Raw genomic sequence first — 21,809 nt, forward strand, 5'->3', positions numbered from 1 at the left:
CAAAAGCTGAAGAAGATCACAACTCCAATGTTCCAGAAAGAGCTCTCATACCTACCATGCCACCCCCCAAATTTCATGAGTGCATAAAACAAAGAGACCTTGAGGATAGTAGATAGAGAGTAAGTTTGGGGAGAGATGAGTGAAAGGATATTTTATTGGAAAATCTGTTACTTCCTGATATTAGAACTTTATGGATTAAAGCAATCTTGTTATTACAGGGTTAAAGCTAAGAGTAGCCTTCTAGGAAAGAAGGATACATGTGATAAACAAAATTCACAAAATTTAAGTTGTTTTTTAAAAGTAGGATTAATAAGTATTATTTTAAATCATTAAAGAAGTAGTTTTTGCTTTTCTTGCCAAAGTACCGAGCTAATATTTTCTTGATTGTGTTTGACTCTCTCCATCTCTGGAGTGACAGGTATAGGGGTTCCCTTGCCCATATTTTCTTTGTACAACACCTGTGTGATGAGAAAGCATCCAGAAAAAAACAGCCGTCAGTAATATTTCATTGGTTTTAAGATTTTAAGGACGAGTTCAACTTCCTTGTTACCACATGACACAGGAGTTACAGGTTGACAATTTGCCACAAACTACTTTAATGGCAGCCAGTCTTGGGCTGGGAAAGAGGACCGTAGGGCAGCAAGGACCTCAGCTGCTGGGGAAAGGTTGTCAGTTATTCATGTTATTGTTCCATTTCTGTGAGCACACTGCCTCCCAATCACGTGGGGGTTTGAGATGGTTAGAACTCGGTTTTGTTGTTATCCAAGCAAATTAAAGACCAGTGGCTTAAACAAAAATATTTTAAAATATCAGATGGAATAGAAGTCAATTAACTAAAATTAAAAACTGAAGCCATAGTAACAAGGTAAAAATGCAAAAGTATGTCTTTTTGCTAAGTGAGGTATGTTAGAAACAAAGGAAGGGTAGTGGGTTTTTAAAAAGGAATAAATGTTAAATATCTATTTAATTATGAGGTTAAATGGCATCTTCTTTTCCCTTTCTTTCCAAAATACCGAGCTAAGGTTTTCTTGATTGTGTTTGACTCTCTCCATCTCTGGAGTGACAGGTATAGGGGTTCCCTTGCCCATATTTTCTTTGTACAACACCTGTGTGATGAGAAAGCATCCAGAAAAAACAGGCATCAGTAATATTTCATTGGTTTTTAAGATTCTTAAAGACAAGTTCAACTTCCTTGTTACCACATGACACAGGAGTTACAGGTTGACAATTTGCCACAAACTACTTTAATGGCAGCCATTCTTGGGCTGGGGAAGAGGACCGTAGGGCAGCAAGGACCTCAGCTGCTGGGGAAAGGTTGTCAGTTATTCATGTTATTGTTCCATTTCTGTGAGCACACTGCCTCCCAATCACGTGGGGGTTTGAGATGGTTAGAACTCGGTTTTGTTGTTATCCAAGCAAACTAAAGACCAGTGTTGTTTTTTTTTTTAATATTTTTTTAAATACCAGATGGAATAGAAGTCAATTAACTAAAATATAAAAAAAATGAATCCATAGTAGTAACATAAAAATGTAAAAGTATGTCTTTTTGCTAGGTGAGGTATATTAGAAACAAAGGAAGGGTAGTGGGTTTTAAAAAGGAATAAATGTTAAGTATCTATTTAATAACGAGGTTAAATGGCATCTTCTTTTTCCCTTTCTTTCCAAAATACCGAGCTAAGGTTTTCTTGATTGTGTTTGACTCTCTGCATCTCAGGGGTGATGGAGATTGGAATTCCAGTCCCCAGGTTCTCCTTGTATAGCACCTGTATGATAAGAAAGCATCCAGAACAAAAAGAGCAATCAACCACTTTCCCCCACTTGTAGAGAAGTGGGGAGTAGAAGGGCAAAGAGGAAGAGAATGAGTTAGAGGAAAGGAAACACCAGAAGCTTCTAGATCCAACCTGTACGAGCCTAGAGACATAAGTAAGGGAATGCAGGAAAGAGCAGCAAAAACGAAGAGATAGGAAAGTTTTGTTATTTTTGTTGTTTGAACAAATCCCTGTAGCACTGAGCAACAGAGTGCACCATGAAAGGGAAGGATTAGTGCCCCCAGTTTGTTATGAGGAAGAGAAAAAAAATTAAAAGGGTAAGAGACAAAAGGAGAACCCAGGAAGTTATTTTTGATTTGGAAATGTTATTAATAATCCACATAAGGGTATTTGGGTTTTAGAAACATTGTATATATGAAGATACCTACACAAACCTTCTTTTGTTGACTTTTCAAAAGAAGTCCAAGTATTTAATTTTTAGTTTGGGTGAACACATTGGGAGAATTACTTATTTTTAAAGCAAATGGAGAGCAATGACAAGATTCTAAAAAAGGAAACTTCAAAAAATCTGTACAAACACCAGTAGGGGCAGAGAAAGTTAGAACAGAAATGAGACCAACATTCTGATCTTTGCTAAATAAATTTTTATAAGCTTTACATTCAGATCAGATTTGCCAAAGCAGGATAAATGTGGGTGCTTAGACACTGAGAAGGTTATGTTTTTAAAGCCTGGGATAGAATACTGAACACTTTTTTGTTTTATAAGTCAAATGATTATATTAATACTTAACCAAAATGGGGAAATGAATTCATAGGAAATGGCAGCATTAAGTTGTGAACAAGACATGTCAAAGTTTTTATTGGGATAAGCTGATTAGATTAAAATTATAGCCATTAATTTTTGGTTTAAAAATAGTTAAAGGGATTTTTTTTTCTTTTAAATACCGAACTAAAGTTTTCTTGATTGTGTTTGACTCTCTCCATCTCTGGAGTGATGGGAATTGGGATCCCTTTCCCGAGGTTTTCTTTATACAACACCTGTATGACACAAGAGAGCATCCAGAAAAAACAAACGCAGTCAAAACAGCCCTTTCATCTGTCCTGTAGGGACCCTCGTATGAGACTACAGACACCAAACAGGAAAGACAAATTCACCAAGTCAACCTATCTCTTCAAATACAGATCTGGATGAGAACACGCTCCATATTTCCTTAGCTAACGTGCCAGTGTATTTGGTATTCAACTCAATATCAACTCATATTATACTGAATGTTTGTTCCTGTGTTGGGAATTAAGGAAAAAATTACAAATAATTTCATAAAGGCACTAAAGTGCTTAGTGTACAATAGAAAAATTATTTTTTAATTAGATTGACAAATACCTATTTTACCTACGTAGAACATCTATTTTGCAGAATAATAGATATTTAAATCCCCAGGCCAAATTTATGCAATATAGCAAAATTGGTCTTTGTTGAGTAAATTCAAATTGTGGAGGTGGCCAAGTCAGAAAGGTAATGTTTTAAGACATAGTACTATTTATTTCACACAGAATCTTGAAAGCTCTATGCACCACTAGACAATTTTGCCTAAATGCAACCTGTGTAAAAATGAACACAATGGTTATGTAGGAAAAAAAAATTGCCCAGTACTGTCAGGATCATTACAATCTCAGATATAAACAGTATACTTACTCTAACGTAGAAGAAAATAATTAAAATATAGTTTTGAAAATTAATGCAAACCTTAATTCTTCTAAAAGAATAAATCATCATCATCATCATCATCATCCCCCCACAGGGAAAATAATGACTATAACATTCCAAAGGTAACATTAATTTACATTGACAATTTAACAAAATCGAAAGGTTGTTAGTGAATAGTAATTAAAAACAAAGGAAAACAAAACCAAAAGACACTGGGACCAAAGAAAGTTACTGATCTAATTATGTGGAAGAATAAAACTTTCTGAAAATATTTAAACTGACAATAAAAGCCACTTTGGATCAAACCTGCTCCCCCCCAAAAAAACTCCAGCTAAATTTTCCTGTTGACATTTGATTTTCTATCTCAGGCATAAGTGACCGTTAGGATCCTTATATAGCAGTTTCACAGACTGAGTATTACGGAATTTTTCAATAGCATTAATACAAGAAAAAATAACATTAAACATACATTTATGATTTGATTTGTATATTAAAAAAAATCAGAAGGTCTGGATCTGTATTCATGGAATAGCTTGTTCAGCACAAGTATCAAGATAAGATTGCTTTGGGTTCCAACACTGAGCTACTTTCTTTTTCTGTCCTGTGTTTATCCAGATAGGATCTAGGTTAAAGTAATCACTGCTCCCAAGCCAGAGCCACTAGTTCTGCATGTGGTCTCAAGTCCTATGTCTAAGACTTCTGCTAACCCAGAAGCATCAAATAACAAGAGTTCTGAGTAAATGAGAGCTATGGTGTTTGGGTTTTTTGGATATCAAGGAACTTCAAAAGTCCCAGCAGCAACATAAAAGTTGAAAAAAGAAGGAAAGGAACCAATTAAAAGTTTTAAGGGACTATTATAGAAGGTATAAAATGTTAGAATCAAATGGTAAGTAAAAGACGTGAAAACAGGATCCAGTTGATGATATTAAAAAATGTTAAACTCATTATTTTAAAGGGACTAATAGTGAGAAGTTTGTTTTATAGAAAGTTGTTATTATTTTTAAAATATGGAATTAAAGGAGCTTTCTCCTGAATACCGAGCTAAAGTTTTCTTGATTGCGTTTGACTCGCTCCATCTCAGGAGTGACAGGAAGGGGGGTCCCCTTGCTCAAGTTCTCTTTGTACAAAATCTGTGTGCACAAAACCAACAATCACATCAGCATGGACCCATCTTTCAGGTAATTAACCTTCAAACTAGTCTCTAAAAGTATTTTTGTTTATTTTCATAATGGCATGAAATAGGCCTGACCAACTTTAAGAAATAGAACCAATCACTTTGACATTTCGTCACACACAGTAGGATGTCTGTCTCTAAGTGGCATTAATAGAGACACAGCTGCCAGGCTGCAGGCAGGAGTCACTAATATAGGTCTTCTCTCAAAGACAGAGGTATTAGGCCTGATCAAATAGTGTTCAAGTTCATTGAAATTAATATCCATAATGAGTTGTTGGTAATGCTAAAATAGGGAACAAGAGAGAGAGAGGTTTGGGGGAATAAAATAAATATTAATAAGCATTAGAAGCTAAATAAACATTAGCTTTCAATAGTCCTTAAGCTATTCCAAAGTAAACCTCATTTATATCTGATGTGGTACACAAACTAACTGAGCCACATTTCTGAGTTACTGTAAATTGTTCTGTCGTCTCATGAATGGAAATATTAAGAGTCACATTCTTCTACAAAAGGCTACAAACACAAAAAAATAACATCAAACAGAGCCAGAATAAGCACAAATAAAATTCTAATTAACACTGACCTTTTGAAAGGATGTTAGATTTTTACTTTTGACTTATGCCACAACAGTTAGAAACACTTATTGTTATTAAAGGAGGATTTGAGAGGGGAAAAACACAGAACACTGAATATTATGGGTTTTTAAGGAAGTGACCAATAGTTATGTTTTAGGGAAAACAGTTAAAAATTTCACACCAGAACTCAAGTAACTACTAAATTAGATTTGGGTTGAAAACTGAGGTAATATTTGGTATCATTATTTTCATTATATGAATTTAGTAGTTTTACAGGGAGAAAAATCATATGTTTGTAATGTGTTAAAAATATTATTTTAAATAAGAATTAAGGGATTTTATTTATGCCCCTAAGAAATACCGAGCTAAAGTTCTCTTGATTGCGTTTGACTCTCTCCATCTCTGGAGTGATAGGTGTTGGGGTTCCTTTCCCCAAATTTTCTTTGTACAAAACCTGTGAGATACAAGAAAGCACCCAAAAGACATTCAAAACAGGCACAAAGATTAAGGAAGGGAGAAAATCAGGGGCAGGGAGTTGGTGTGAAGAGGGAATCTTTCGGTGAGTAATTAATTTAGTAAGGATAATGCTTTTCCTTTTTCTTCACCACTTTAATGATGAAGTCTACCATGCTAATTCTGGGGATGAAAAAGTACATTGGTTATAGGAAATGAGTATAATGATGAGGGATCTGGTGTTAATTCTCCATACAGTAATTCAGACCTAAGTATCCACACTTGTCAGTCGCTAAAAATGTTAAAGTACCATCAGAAAAGTGAGTCATTATGTTTAAGTCCAGATGGTTTTGGTCAGGTAATAACACGCACACGCACACGCACACACAGGATTGTTAAGATGTTACTTTAAGAAAAAAAAAAAAGGATAATGGGTTATTCTGGTAAATTTTTAAATGGGGAAATAGAGTTTCTTATTTGATATATTTGTAAATACCGAGCTAAAGTTCTCTTGATTGCGTTTGACTCTCTCAATCTCTGGAGTGACAGGGGTTGGAATGCCTGTTCCCAGGTTTTCTTTGTACATAACCTGTAGGAGATAATTAGCCAAAAAGGTAAAATGACCATGAATCCTTTAGATTATAGCCACATGTGAGGGCTGTGTGGTGGAAACCCCTAAAAACAATCTGCTTTCAGATAAGACACTCAAGGGATAAGCAAAAGAAACTCCACAAAATTTTATGTTCCCTCTTCAAAAGTAGTAATTTTACTACCTTGAAGACTACTTTACACACAAATGTGTAATTTAGTACACATTTTCTATAGTCAACACTTAATACAGTCCTAAAATTCATTAAAAAGTGGTAATAAATTCAACAATGAGAAAAATCTAACCATTTCATGACATTTAGTATCAGTAGGTCCACGGTAGATTTGTACTTAATACATAGGTTATGTGGTTTAAAATCTTATAATCATGTGACACACTATTCTTTCAGGTTTATTGAGAATTTTGTTTTGTGTTTTCTACTGAAAATTCCTAGGCGGCACCTAGTCTGTAGGTGCCCTTAATATGACAAGATTTAAACAGTGTGTTTTTCAGAAATTCTTCCCTGGAAATTCCTACTGATGACTGTTGGATCATGTAAATTACTAGTTTTCAAACTGAGGGATGTCCCTATTTTTTAGGGGTCATATCAAAGGTCTGTAAATTTTAATGAAAAGAGTAAGGAACTTCTTTTGCCTCTGGCCTCCTTCTTTACCTTCTTCCCTCTTGATTAATGTTAAGAATTGTCAGCCTAAAGAAATGAATGAATTCTTTTTAAATAAATAGATCCTATGGTGTAGTTGAGCATGGGTGGGGTCAACATAAACAACGTGGGAGTTTGTGTCACAGATTAATTCTGAAAATCACTGACAGACTAGTGGTGATATCTTTGTTTTGCTGAGAAACTTTTAGGGAGTCTTTACCCAGCAAGGCAGCAGACCTGGTCATGGACAACAGAACAAAACGTAACCAGAGAAAGACAGGAAGTTGTAATCAAAAGTGACTAAAGGAGTTTTCTTCAACTGGCGGCCACAAAAATCTGGATTGAAATTTGTACCATAAGGAAGCCAGAGTATAAGCAAAGAGTGAAAAGGGAGTGAGATCTAAATAGTATGAGCAGTTTGCAAGAGAGATATCAAGGGTCTCCTAATGGCAATGAGAGTTCAGTCCTCCAGAGACCAGCAGAACCTATAAGACCAAGGTCGTCACCTTTTATTGGCCATCAACTATTTCCCAAGCTCCACAGTGTCTCTTGCTAGTAGCCAGCTTTTGCTTAGAATCTGCTTATAGATGGGAAAGCTGAGGGAGTGAGCATTTGTGCACGTGTGTGTACGTGCACACAGTGTTGGGAGGTGGAGAGGAGAGGCTAGGCTAGCTTGATAGAGGTCAGGAGAAACATATGCTTAACCTGATTATTTCAGGTGTGAGGGACCACCCCCATCCCTCACACCCTTCCCCCACAGATAGACACTATGCACAGGTGCCTGAAATTCCTATACAGAACATGCTTACTATATGTCATTGTGGGTAGATAAATGACAGCTGGCACCTTAGAGACACAATGCATTTGCAAGACAGCAGACGATACAGGGCAAGAGATCTTGAAAGGGAGAGGAGAGGGGCGCCTGGGTGGCTCAGTCGGTTAGGCGGCCGACTTCGGCTCAGGTCATGATCTCGCGGTCCGTGAGTTCGAGCCCCGCGTCGGGCTCTGTGCTGACCGCTCAGAGCCTGGAGCCTGTTTCGGATTCTGTGTCTCCCTCTCTCTCTGCCCCTCCCCTATTCGCGCTCTGTCTCTCTCTGTCTCAAAAATAAATCAACATTAAAAAAAATTAAAAAAAAAAAAAAAAAAAAAAAAAAAAAAAAAAAAAAAGAAAGGGAGAGGAGAAGGCTGCATAGACTTCACAAGTCTACCTAGAGTTTTCCTGGATGGGGGAGAATAACCTGAGGTGCATACTCACGCAAAGATATATATAAGAGTAACACAAAATCTTATATATATAATTATATATATATTATATATATATTTATATATATTTTATATTTTTATATAAAATTATATATAATTTTATATATATAATACAATATATATACAATTATATATGTAATATTTTGTATTTTTATATTGATATCTTTTAACTCACTTGAAATCATTCTGATAATCTTATTACTGCTGGCACTTTTTACTTTAGAAACTGCAGGCATGATGATTAATCAAGAAGCCAAGTCCCTTCTGCTCCTTAATTATGTGAAGACAGAAGTTTCTTATCTAGGATGGAGGGAGGGAAATTCACACCCTCCTCAAGGCACGGGAAGCCCTTGGTAGGAGGAAGAAGGGATGACAGAAAGGTAGGTAGCAATTGGGAGGTGGCTGGTTGCACAAATGCATGCCCAACACACGGGCCATTACCGAGCTAATATGTTTCTGTGTCTCCTTGACACGTTTTACTTCAGGCAGGTCAGGGATTGGCGTTCCTTGTCCAATGGTTTCCTTATACTTCACCTGCAGATATAAAAATGGGAATATGTGCATGTGTTTGGTTAGTAGCTCCGCAGTTTGTAAAGTCACAATTTAAATAATACAAACTCTACACTTAGTGTGAACAGGGCCCCAGTCTGATGCTGGGTCGGAGAACAATTATGGACAAGGACACTTGATCTCTTTCCTATCAATTAAGGGTGGGGTGAAGGAGGAGTCCATACTTAGACTGTAGCCCCTCATCTTTCCGTGCACTCCGATATTCTTATGCCCAATAGTTCATTTGGCCAGGACAGATATATTCACATGTATATATCTAGGAAGGTTGATTTTTTGACTTTAACATATTCTATTTTCTTACAAATGACAAACAGTCTCTCCTAGACCAAACTTTAGTCAGGGTCCTCTGATTCCTCTTTCCAGTCAGGCCTCAACTTTTGGACTTCCAAGTCCGTCTTTGTATTTGCCCAAATTTAGCAAGAATCCTTTAGCCAGAATCCCCCTACCCTTGGTATCTCATCACTCTTGTTATCTGACCAAATTCCTTAGCCCACCAGGCAAAGTCTGGTCCCCCTGGCCTGCTGCCAGCAAGAATCTGGTTAGGTAGGTTCAGCCAGAACCCTCCCTACCCCTGACATTTTCTCTAAGTTTCTGTCCTCCCTCTGCTTCCTTACCCCCCTGCCCTGCTCCCACCCCCAATTTTCTTTTTAAAAAAAAAAATTTTTTTTTAATGCTTATTTAGTTTTGAGACAGAGACAGAGCATGAGCAGGGGAGGGGCAGAGAGGAGACACAGAATTCGAAGCAGGCTCCAGGCTCTGAGCTGTCAGCACAGAGTCTGACGCGAGGCTCGAACTCGTCAACCGCCAGATCATGACCTGAGCCAAAGTTGGGCGTTCAACTGACTGAGCCACCCAGGTGCCCCATAAATTCTTAGCTTTCCTTGCAGTGTTTGAAATTGAGCCCAGTTCTATACTCCGATCTCTTTTTCCTATTTTAACAGTCCAGACTAAAATCTGTTTTTACGTCTTGAACGAGCATCTAGCTCTGGTTTGCTCTGATACCAGCCTCTCCATCCCCTACGCATAACCTCCCCTCATGACACCTGCTCAGCACCGCACTGACTGTGCGATGGTGCTCAGCACAGGCACACATTCCAGCAGTTCCTGGCAACAAAGGTTCTGAGGGGAAAGTAAATTATCAAAGGGAGGCAGAAGACACTGCAGGTGAGTTCACGGAGGTGTCCTTACCGAGCTAATGTGGTCCTGTGTTTGCTTCACTCTCATCATCTCAGGGGTCTTTCCAATTGCCGTTCCCGGAGAGACATCCTCTTTATATAAAACCTGGCCATTCAGAATCAGGACAATGTTACACAGAGGAAAAGAAAGCCCAGCGATTCCTGGAGGAAGACCAGGAAACATGGCTTCTGTGAAAACAAAAGACCCTAGAGAATGTCCTTAGCAAGGTACCGGAGTATCTGACGATCTGACATCTGCATCAGCATCAGTAACTCCTACCATATATACAACACGGATAACTTTCCAGATCTTGAGAGCTCTTTTAAGATTACCGTACTGTATTAACACAGAATGAGAAAAACCAGAAAAATGTTGATTTAAAGAAAACCCTCCCATATGAAACACAAAATCCGTTAAAGAAGTGTGAAGTCAGTTATTCTGGGGAAGGAGAACAAAAGAAATCACAATGTCAAAAAGAAATCTATCTTCATGGAACAAGACAACACGTGTTACTCCTCTGGGATTAAAAAAATTAAGAAGAAAGAAAAGTTACTGTGTTAGCAGATTTAAGTTGTTATTTCAAATGGTCCCTGGCGTGATGTTTTTAGAGCAAAGTATGGGAAATTCGATCAAATAACCGCTGGTATTAACTGGGGAGGTTAGATGTTAATTGTCTGAATCAACAAGAGGCTAGCATATTTCGACAGAGGAGAATGGAATTATTCGGTTAGCATTAAATGGAAAATAAATAGTAAATATACCGAGCTGAAATTCTTTTGATTTTCTTTAACACGCAGTATTTCTGGCGTGTCTTGAACAACTGTAATTTTTCCTTTACTGTTTTTAAGGTCACACTGGTATTGGAGCTATGAAGAAAGAGTAAACATCTTGTTAAGATCTCAACATCTTAAAATATATTTTAAATTGTCTATATTGTGTAAAGGAAGTTAAAATCCAAATTAAAAAAAAATATGTATGCCACAATAATCATGGTCCAATAGCCAAAGGGAAATTCTTTTATAAGAATTTTATATAAAAAAATTTTAAAGACGCTAAAATTTGTAAAGTATCAAATTAAGTTTCTTAAAAATGCATCCCTTCCTGAATCGATTTTGAAAAAGACCAATGTCAGCACAAATGGAAGATGGAGACAGTTCACATGCAGTGGCAAGAAGCTACTAACACAGTAGCAGGTGGGTCTTTCACGTTATGATTTGGTACTGAAATATCAGGTAATCCCGGAGCAGAATGAAGCACACAGTTCCTGGGCCACTGGTGGGAGTTGTAAAGGGCCACCGCAAAGCTCCACTGCAGGGGGATGGCCCAAGTGTGTAGGCCCAGAGGCATCCACAGTGCCGGCCTTATCCCAGGGATCAGTGGGCTGGGTCTTAGATTCAATAAAAACTTACAAGGCTGAAGTTCTTTTGGTTCTCCCGGACTCTCTGCATCTCTGGAGTGTCCAAAACAGTCTCATAATAGGACATGCACTTCTCTGCATCTTCCTTGTACTTTTTCTGAGAATAGATTCCAAGAAATAAGGATGGAGAACACCACAGGAATATGGGCCAATGGGACCTAAAACTGCCCTTCCTGCTCAGTCAGCAGAAGGAAAGTCCTTTGTAGGTTTTTGACTGTTCCTGGATATTAGGTTGTTCTAAAGCACGGCCCTCTCTGGTCAGTGAGTGCCATGCCTTTTCTTTCTGGGAGAGCTGAGGCTGGGCATCCAGTAAGACCCACTGTCACGGCAAAGATGGCAGAAGGAGGCCCTCGCTGGCTCGCCCACCGAGGAAGGGGACAACAGGCTCCTGGCAATGGGGTGCCTACTGTGAACTGGATAGGGAACCAGCCAGGAGCCGGACTTCCACAGGCAGGGAGAGAAAAGCAGGAGGGTTAGGAGCCATCAACAGGCCTCTGTAAAGCTGGCCTTAGCTGGTGACAAGGAGATTTTTGCTGAGCTGATGTGTGGCTGGGGTTCCTGGCCACAGGATGCACCAGGCAGGCAGGACCATCAGGTACTTCCAGAATGTGGCTCTGATGCTGCAGCACTGGGGGCTCTGCTAAACAGCATTACGACCAACTGACTGGCCAAGGCTCTGAGCTGGCCTTCACCTCTCTCAGGCTTTCCTGCCCCTGCCGAGCCTTTGGTTGGACACTGTGCCCACAGGTCTGCTCTTCTGCCAGATACCTATACAGTCAGTCCCTGCAACAGAACTGACTCACTTTGGTTAATCTTTGCAGCAGAACACACACTCTGCCTGAGAACCAGATTTTTCTTTTATTGCTTGTCACTAAGTCCTTTCACTTTTCTCTCCAGCTTTGTTTAGCTCCAGTTTCTCCCACTTTTCAGGGAAGTTTGGGTGTGGCAGAAAGGCTAGCTACTTTTGCAAGGGGATAAAACTATTCTTTGTACAGCTCTCTCGTCTAACTTGTACTACACACACATTATGAATTACATTTATATGTTGAAAGATTTGATCTCAAAGGTGATAGCTGTCTCAGTCAATAAGAGATTTCAGTTTAGATTTTTAACAGGAAGCCAGTTAAAACAAAGATTTCTGGAAGGAAAGAACAGTTCATCACATTCCCAGTTCACGAAAAAGTAACCTGAATGAATTTTCTTAGTTATGCAAATGTAAGGCAAAGAGTTTTCTTTCTCCTGGGAAAGGGGTAAGACCAGTCCTTCTTTTTTCTTTTCTTTTCTTTTCTTTTTTTAACGTGTATTCATTTTTGAGAGTTAGAGTGCCAGCAAGTAGGGGAGGGGCAGAGAGAGAGGGAGATACAGAATCCGAAGCAGGCTCCAGGTTCTGAGCTGTCAACACAGAGCCGGATGTGGGTCTCGAACCCACGAACCGTGAGATCATGACCTAAGCCAAAGTCGGGCACTCAACCGACTGAGCCACCCAGGTGCCCTTTTCTTTTCCTCTTATTTTCTTAACATTGAGCAAAAGCTGCCTTAGCTGCTTGGCCAAGCTAGTGATGGTCACTAAGAGGGGTGATCACTTTGTATTTGGAACTTGGGGGTGTTATGAGAAGCAAGAGTCCCAGATCCCTGGCATTAGGAAGTATTTAGTATATGGGGCACCTGGGTGGCTCAGTCAGCTGAGCGCCAGACTTTAGCTTGGCTCATGATCTCACAGTTTGGGGGATGAACCCCCATATCAGGCTCTGTGCTAATGGCTCAGAGCCTGGAGCCTGCTTCAGATTCTGTCTGTCTGTCTCTCTCTCTCTCTCTGCCCCTCCCCCACTCGCTCGCACGCGCGCGCGCGCGCTCTCTCTCTCTCTCTCTCAAAAATAAATATTAAAAACAAAAATTTAAAAAAAAGTATTTAATATATTATCCTGAATTTGTGGGTCCATTTAGACTGTTTGCATTAACCCCCAAGTATGAGATTTAGAAGTTATAAAATATGTACTTTTCACTGGAAACCAAGAAGCAATTTTGTAGAAAATACCAGCACTACTACATCACTGAAAGGTAAATACTAATTTAAATTGGGAGGGAAGTAACTTGTCTGGCCATATTTTATGCCTTGAGGAACTAGCAGAGGAAAGTCCCAGGAGAACAGAGTAAGTGATTTAATTCTTCCCTGGAAAAGGCCTGCACTCTTGGGTTTTCTTGAAAGATCAGCAGTGTCAAAAGGCTCAAGGTTATACAGCTGGCAAGCCTCTCACAGCCCCAAGAATGCTGGCCTCCCCCATGAACACAACATGGTAGTTTGGGGCCCATATAATTTTGTTAATAAAATGATTCCCCACCCATCCCCAAAACAAAAGGTTTATTTCTCCCATTTGAATATATCTATTTCTTAAATAAACAATTCTCTAGTGATAACGATTTTTCATGTCTAATTTTATGATATAAAATTATATGTTGATAGTATAGGATTTAAATCCATAATTTCCCTGACGCAATTGGCCATTGAGAGATCACCTGTGACGACTGAAAAGAAACAAACAAATAAAAACAGATCTCCAGGGCCTACATCAGTCTTAGTAGCTTTAAAATTCCAGGGTGGGACTAGGAAAATTATATTCTCAGGTGTTTATAATGCATAGCCTAGTCAGGTCACGACAGCTTTATAACTCACTGCTCAGAAGACAAGCAAAAATTCTACCTTGTAGCTTCTTAAACAAATTACAGATCCCTGATATCACTGAAAATGAAAACAAATGAGGGTATATCCTGGTCTATAAAAGACCTTCTACTTCCCTTCATTTCTGTTTGTGGGAAGATAGAGAGTTGTCTCTCATGAGAAGAATTGGGGTTAGATTGCATGGTTGGTGTTGATGACCTATTTCAATCTGGTTAAGGAGACTGATAATCCAGATAGGGACTGTCTACTTTGTTTCTTCCAGATTTGCACATAAATTTTACATCCACATTATAGGAGATTTTACTTGTTAAAATACTGATTCATTAACATGGGTGGTACCATGTAAGAGTTTGTCAGCACCTTAAAGTTCCCTCCCATAATCTATTTTAATTTGGATACAGCAATCTCAACTTCTCTTTTGTTGGGCAAAACTGTGTTTTGAAAGAGGCTACTTAGGTATTCATGGAAAGACTTTTTTGTTCCTCACGCCTGGGGTCTATGAGTGATATTCCAATGAATGTCCTTACCTGGCTTGAAAGGTTCTTGACTTGCTGGGCATGAATGATCTCTGGAGTATCAACCACAGAAGTGAAATTGGCTTTTTCCATTTCTGCTGATTGCTTATACTTAATCTGCAACAGAGCACCCCAAAATTGGGTAAATGTTTACAATGTACATGTTTGTTGATTTTGTTTGATTACGAGGTGGTCCATATTTCTTTTCCAAAAGGATTCATTCATTTGAGATTCGATATTTTTTCCTATTGTGTTTATAGCTTTGTATGAAAGAGAGAGTCAGAAAGGTTGAATCCTAGCTATTGAAAGACTTACTATGTAATTTGGCATAGGGCTGGGGAGGGAAGAAGTAATGGGAAAGGAGCAAGATGATCAACACATAGTAAGGCATGGACTGTTTACATATAGAAGAGCTGGGAGCAGGACAAATAAGCAAAAGACAATGTGAGATGTCTAAAAACTACGTTTAAATTTAGGTCTTGAAAGGAGGAAAAGAAAGAACTCCCAAAATAGTCTAAACAAGGAATTCTTCGTGCTGAATTGATGAACAAATATAACCAAGATGTCAGAATCTGTCCTAGCTCCAAGTTCCCCAAGTTCTACCCTTTGCTCTGAATGTCTTCTGTGGTTATAGACTCAGAAAGACAGACAAACCCTTTGCAGGCCTGGCATAGGGTTTCTGATTCTTATATTAGAATGGATTCCACCAGGCAGATGTTTAAAAATGCCACTATATACATATGACTGTTACTGACCAAGTAAGATAACAGAAGGACAATATGTGTTGTTGTAATCACAACTTTTTTTTTTTTCTTTTCAAGATTGACCTGAAATAATGACACTGACCTGACTGGCAATATCAGTAGCATTCCTGGCCCTCATGAAGTCAGGAGTTTCATTGGCCATGGCATTCAGACCTCTTCCTTTGACTTCCAGCTCCAAGTCTCTCTTATATTCTTTCTGTAGTAGCATTAAAAAACAGTTACCTAACTTTCACGACTAGGTAGTAAATGTATAGCATGAAAATAAATCCACATAATATACCATTTCTGTTACTAGTGTTCACCTTCACCATTCCATGTGGTCAGAGGCAATAGTGACCACAGAAACCCAGAATAGGAATAGAATAGGAAGCAAGAATAGAATAGGAAACTATTCTACTCACATCAACATGGAAGCCTTCCTTTTAAACACTTTTAGCATTCTCTACTTAGAAAATCGAAGTACAGGGGCACCTGGGGGGCTTAGTCAGTTAAGCATCGGACTCTTGATTTCAGCTCAGGTCATAATCTCAGTCATGAGGTCGAACCCCATGTTGGGCTTTGTGCTGAGCATGGAGCCTGCTTGGGACCCTCTCTTTCCCTCTCCCTTTACCCCTCCCTCGCTTGCACACACACACTCTCTCTCTCCCTAAAAACTAAATAAATAAAAAGACAACCAAAGTATTAAAAAAAATTTAAATTTGGTCTGCTACATAACTAGTTTTGAACCTAGGTGTCCAACACTCCAATATGGTATTTTAATTTAAACAAGCTCACTATGGGTACCTGGGTGGCTCAGTCAGTTGAGCAACTGACTTTGGCTCAGGTCATGATCTCACGGTTTTTGAGTTCGAGCCCAGCGTCAGGCTCTGTGCTGACAGCTCAGAGCCTGGAGCCTGCTTCTGATTCTGTGTCTCCCTCTCTCGCTGCCCCTCCCCCACTCGTGCTCTGTCTGTGTCTCAGGAATAAATAAACATTAAAAAAATTTTTTTTAAACGAGCTCACCAAATGGATTGTGGTTAAATCAAATAGATCTATCTATCTGTCTATCCATTTATCTATCAAATAGATAAATAGATTATGATAGCCATTAGATACAAACTGTTATAATATAAACTCATCAGAAATTGAGATATCACTTATTTAATGGTTAATAACCATGTTAGATATGGAATTTGAAATTCAAAACTCTCTTTTTCTCTCTTCCTTTTTCAGTGTAACTTGGCTTGGAGGAAGAAGATGCTCTGTTAATTATATGCATGCAGTTGGCTGTGGGCCTACCTCATTGAGGATTTGAGTGGCATTCTTTGCTCTTAGCATGTCAGGTGTGTCTTCCATTTCACTGAGACCCTTCCCACGGATGCTTTCCTCTAGATCTTTCCTGTATTCTTTCTGTATCACAAAATAAAAGCAACATCACTGACAAGAAAACCTGGATTGTTCCTCTTAAATAAAGAGCCAAAAAGAAAAGAAAAAAAGAAAAAATACCCTTCCAATTTTAGATAGTTACAGTTTAGTGATTAAAGATATGCATAAAGGCAGGGTATAAGCTTCATCGGTTAATACTAAATATCAGATAAGAAACTAGACATTAACAGGATGCTAAGGTAAGCATATCTTATTAGGTATTCAATTAAAAAATGAGAAGTATTAACGTGGGTAATAGATTAGATGGTAATACCAAACACATGTGAACCCAACTTGAAACCCGCGAAAGTTAGGTAGTGATGAACTTGCTAGAAGGAACATTGATGAGTGTCATTAGTGCAATTATTGGGATCAACAGGGAAAGAAAAGACCAAGTGGGCACTACCTCGCTGGCTATTTTGGTTGCATATTTGACATGTAATAAAGCTGGCGTGACCTCCAGGCCCGTCAGGTTTCTGCCTTTAATGGACTCTTCATAATCTTTCCTATATTCTTTCTAATGTGAGTAGGAAGGAAACACAAATTAAAAAAAAAGAATCTTTATCACAACTTATTTCTCAAACCTAGGAAGAAAAAAAGATTATAACATTGACCTTCTATGTATAGCCTTTTAACTGGATCATAGTTTTGCTAACAGTCACACGTTTGAAATGAGTCTGATTATTCTGGAAATTCTTTGCCTACAGCAAAAGAGACTTAGCTGTTGAGAAGCCCTGTTGGGCTCCTTGTTCACTTGTCAAACGCTGTGACTCAGGCGGCCCCACTCCCTGCTTCACAATAGGGAAGGATAGCAGAAGGTCACATGCGCCATCAGACTCTGAATCCATTGTTATCTCTCCCCAGGCAACCAAAGATTTTACTTCTGGAACTAGAAGTAAGTGAGGGGAAGATAACAATGCAGAGGAAGAAGAGCCTGAGGGCACCAAATGCAAATTTGGCCTTTTTAATTTTGATAGGATTTTAAATTTACAGAAAAGGTGCAAGACTAGTACAAGGAACTCCCACAAACCCTTTGCCCACATTCACTAATCATATAAAACTATGTTTAACTTTTGATTATTTGGCCTTCTATATACCAGAAAGCTCTGTAAAATGCTACCTTATTAACAAGCATTTATCTTTATAGTTGGAGATATGCCCATGGGGGGAGAGGTAAAATGCAATCCAAAATAAGTCTGTTTCCCAGTGAAAACAGACTTCCTAACATTCAAAATAAGATTCCATTCTTCTCTGCTATTGGTTAAAAAGGGAAAAAAACAATGTTTTCTTTTAGATGCTTCCGGTTACATTTCTAAAATAGGAAATATGGCATCTTGGCTTTTGCTGTTTTGATAAACATCTTAATTACTAATCTCTTGTTTGGTTGGGGTTTCCTATTAAGACAAGAGCAATCCAAAGCCAATGGTGGGTCTGTGCAGAGGGAAACTCTCATTTGTCAAAGAAAAATTCATATTACATTCAATATAATTTGTTTCAGAGTTAGGAGTAGTTTGCTATGCTCTAATGCTATGGAAATGAGGGTTGAAATAAAACATATACAATAAATGTTTACTATTCAGAATATTTGTTATAACCGAATCATAAGATTTCTGAGATGGAAAAATTTTAGTGACCACATGTCAATAAAATTTCCGTCATCTACAACTCTTGGATAACAGAAGGCTGGACACATTTGAGGGCAGAGTTTGTTTTTAACAGCTTGATGTATGTTTGCTGTGTGGTGTGTTTTTGTAGAACTTACCCCACTTTGCATCTGTTGAGACTCTTTGGCGGTGATGTACGTTGGTGTTTCAAAGTCCAACATGGGCTTTCCTCGTTCCTTTTCGTACTTTTCTTTGTATTTCACCTAGTGATGAAAAGCCTTATTAGATATAACTCCTCTGATCAATTCACAGACAGAGGCCAGTTTAGGGATAGTTTGTAACTGATACATTAGTCCACCTGAGTGGCACCTCATTGCCACCCAAAACAGGTTCCTGTAGTGTTTCAGATCTAGTACTTTTTGTTATTGCCTGGGAGAAAATATCATTACTGTCTGCAAGGCATAATAGGATTTATGTTCAATCCAAGGAGACAAAAGAATCACTGCAGAAGAATCAGCTGAGAGAAATGTTGAGGAAGGAAATGCATGGGGAAAGCCACCCATAAGATGAAGGTTGGACAAGATCTGGTATGTGTAGATGTGAACATTTTAACCATAGCATCTAACCATATTTCTGAGAAATATCTCTAGATTTTCTTTCGTAAGGACTTTTATCAGAGACCTGGGGTCCTAATTTGATAGATAACACACACAACTTTATTTATATGTCAATAACTGGTCTCGGTCATAACTGGTCACATATTCAATGCAGTCAATATAAATTCATATAGAAATGAAAACTACTTTACATGTTGGATGACTTAATAAATTTGACCTTCACAAAAGACCTCTCTGAGCTATTTTACAAATACAATGTTCTCATCCTCATTACATGTGATTAGGAGTGGGGGCAGCCCATAGATACTCAGAAATTGAAAGTCAGAGAGACAGAGGCCCTTGTTCACAGAGCATCTTAATGGCAATGCTCAGTCTCAGCAATCTTGCTCAAAATAGAAAGCTGGGGATGCGGGCTGCTTCCCAGATGGCACAAAGACACTTCCAGTAATTTAGCCCTCTTTGTGAATGCCCAACAAGAAACCTAAATAATGCCAACCTAAATAATTTGTGATATAGGAAGTCGTGTGACAACAAACTCCTTCTCTGAGTCCTTTCTTTTGAGAAACTTTATTTTACAAATTTTGCAATTTCTTAAATACCCTCAGATATTTCGGTGGTATATCTGATCAGGCCACTTCTCTGCTCAAAATCCTCCTAAGGCTCTTTATCATCATTGTAAGGCTTACATCCTTAGTGGGGGTGCAGACTTGTGAGGGCACAGCGGGGTTGGTGTGAGGGGTCTGTCCCCCTTATAACATAATACACATGCTTCCAGCCCCTGTCAGTAATCTGAATAACACACATTGCATACACCGGCACCGTGTCTCCAATACACGTCGATGCTCTTATTTAGAACATAAAGTTTTGTTTCAAAATGCCGCTGAATTCCAAGCCCCCTTATATCTTTGGGCAGTTTTCTCCAGCAATGGTTATTAAAACTGTAACTACCATTCTGAGGGGGAATCCATGAACATTTTTTGACACTGTGGCTGAACGAGCATCAGGACAGAAGGCGGTCTTGATTGACTTACTATACTCTGTAATTCTGTGGCCTCCTTTAGATGAAGCTGCTCCAGATTATCTGGTATGGTGTGGTAGTGGCCTTTACTCTTCTCATAATTCTTCTTGTACTGGTACTGAGGGGAAGGTGGCATAAAGGCACATTGAGAGAAAAACTGCTCAGCATTTCTGTTTTTCCTCTTTAGGTTAGACATTTATGCAGCAGCAGCATCAAGACCAAATTAAAACCAGCAAACAGTAAGCGGGCGGTTACGAAAACCTTTTAAAGGAGGAAGATCCACATTCTGTACTGCCAGTTAATACAGGATGGTAAATACTTTGGTTAAATGGCTTATTCAAAGTAGGTTTTAAAAGTGAAAAGTGAAAGAAATTATTCCAAACCATAATTCCATGTCCTTAGAAGGAGGGAAGGGCTTAGTTAATTGGGAAATAAAAGTTTAAATACTTGAAGAATAAAAGCATTTTTATATTCTGAGAGATGTTACAGTCAGTGGAGAATGGATAGACTAATGTTTAATTTGGAAGAATGCATTCAAACAACAGAAGAGTTTTCTAAATCTAGCATCTCAGGAGCAGAGAAGATGTGTGTGAGTTCAGCAAAGGAATTCAGCCACAAATGGGTGAAACATGCTGTTTCTGTAGCAAATGGCTGAGCTTACAGAACTGGCAAGCTGACTCGTATTCAGCACGTGATTCATTATCAGAGATTCCTTCATATCAGTCACAGGTTTGTGAAGTTTCTTCAGGTCAGCCTTATATTTAACCTGCAAGTCCAGGGGAAAGAAAGAAATCACATAAATAGGAAATGGAAAACAGTACTAGTGGAAGCCATGCTATGATATCCCATATCCTGAAACAAGTGCTGGAGATGGTGATGAAAATAACACCCCTAGTTCACAGTAGCTAAACAGTGGCAACAACTCAAGCGTCCATCAACAGATGGGGAAGTAAAATGTGGTGTATACATACAACGGGATTATTATTTAGTCATAGGAAGAACTTCAGTTCTGACAAATGCTATGACACGGAGGAACCTAGAAAACATGGTAAGTGACATAAGCCAGACAAAAAAAGACAAATATTGTGTGATTCCACTTATATGAAATTCTCTAATAGGCAAATTCATAGAGACAGAAAAGAGATTCATAGAGATTACTAAGGGCCTAGGGGGAGAGAGGAATGGAGAATTATTGCTTAATGGTTGTAGAATTTGTTTGGGGTGATGGAGATAACGGTGGTATGTGGACAATACTGTGAATGTAGTCAATGACACTCAATTATACATCCTATGTATGTATGTGTGTGTGTGTGTGTGTGTGTGTGTGTATTTATTTAAGTAATCTCTACACCCAGCGTGGGGCTTGAACTCATGACCCTGAGATCCAAGAGTCATATGGTTTTCTGACTGAGCCAGATAGGCGTCCCTCAATTGTACATCTGAAAATATTTAAAATGGCAAATTTCATGTTATATATTTTACCACAATTAAAAAAAACCACACACATACCTCACTTGCAAGATTGTTAGCATCTTTCATGACTTTGTAGAGCTGGCTGTCTTTTGGATTGTATTTTGGTGTTTTGCCCTTCTCTTTGTTGAAATTTTCTCGGTATTTAACCTAACAGGAAGTGCAAAACTCCAAATTATTTCTGAACATCAATTATTTTGAAAACTAAGAAATGGACAAAATATAAATACAAAAGAACATGTCCTATGTAAAGTGATCATACAACTTGTTATCCAAATAGGACCCTTGGAAGCGTAAAGAAAAGCACAGCTAATAGTTATGTTCATCCGTTCATCCCCTAGTTCTTAGCCCAGTCATGAAATATATGGATGCTGAATGAAAGAATAAA

The 21,809-nt window shown here is 38.6% G+C and overlaps 1 protein-coding gene across 29 annotated transcripts in view; it reads right to left on the bottom strand.

Annotated features, from left to right (window-relative positions):
• The window catches only part of NEB (nebulin), a 222,045-nt gene that overhangs the window by 10,381 nt on the left and 189,855 nt on the right, over positions 1-21,809 (bottom strand). For 7 of the 29 annotated variants that reach the window (XM_043576703.1, XM_043576705.1, XM_043576679.1 and 4 more), the window contains 19 exons: positions 21,461-21,571; positions 20,613-20,717; positions 19,965-20,069; positions 18,475-18,579; positions 17,119-17,229; positions 16,587-16,697; positions 15,391-15,504; positions 14,557-14,661; positions 11,345-11,449; positions 10,697-10,801; positions 9,948-10,040; positions 8,631-8,723; positions 6,173-6,265; positions 5,585-5,677; positions 4,512-4,604; positions 2,715-2,807; positions 1,671-1,763; positions 1,014-1,106; positions 366-458 (listed from right to left, as the gene is read on the bottom strand). In XM_043576703.1, the coding sequence (XP_043432638.1) occupies positions 366-458; positions 1,014-1,106; positions 1,671-1,763; positions 2,715-2,807; positions 4,512-4,604; positions 5,585-5,677; positions 6,173-6,265; positions 8,631-8,723; positions 9,948-10,040; positions 10,697-10,801; positions 11,345-11,449; positions 14,557-14,661; positions 15,391-15,504; positions 16,587-16,697; positions 17,119-17,229; positions 18,475-18,579; positions 19,965-20,069; positions 20,613-20,717; positions 21,461-21,571 (1,914 nt within the window). The remainder of the gene's footprint in view (positions 1-365; positions 459-1,013; positions 1,107-1,670; positions 1,764-2,714; positions 2,808-4,511; positions 4,605-5,584; positions 5,678-6,172; positions 6,266-8,630; positions 8,724-9,947; positions 10,041-10,696; positions 10,802-11,344; positions 11,450-14,556; positions 14,662-15,390; positions 15,505-16,586; positions 16,698-17,118; positions 17,230-18,474; positions 18,580-19,964; positions 20,070-20,612; positions 20,718-21,460; positions 21,572-21,809) is intronic. The other 22 variants (XM_043576707.1, XM_043576702.1, XM_043576701.1 and 19 more) reach the window with 18 other exon arrangements.

Source organism: Prionailurus bengalensis, chromosome C1 (genome assembly GCF_016509475.1).
Source record: "Prionailurus bengalensis isolate Pbe53 chromosome C1, Fcat_Pben_1.1_paternal_pri, whole genome shotgun sequence".
Classification (NCBI taxonomy): domain Eukaryota; kingdom Metazoa; phylum Chordata; class Mammalia; order Carnivora; family Felidae; genus Prionailurus; species Prionailurus bengalensis.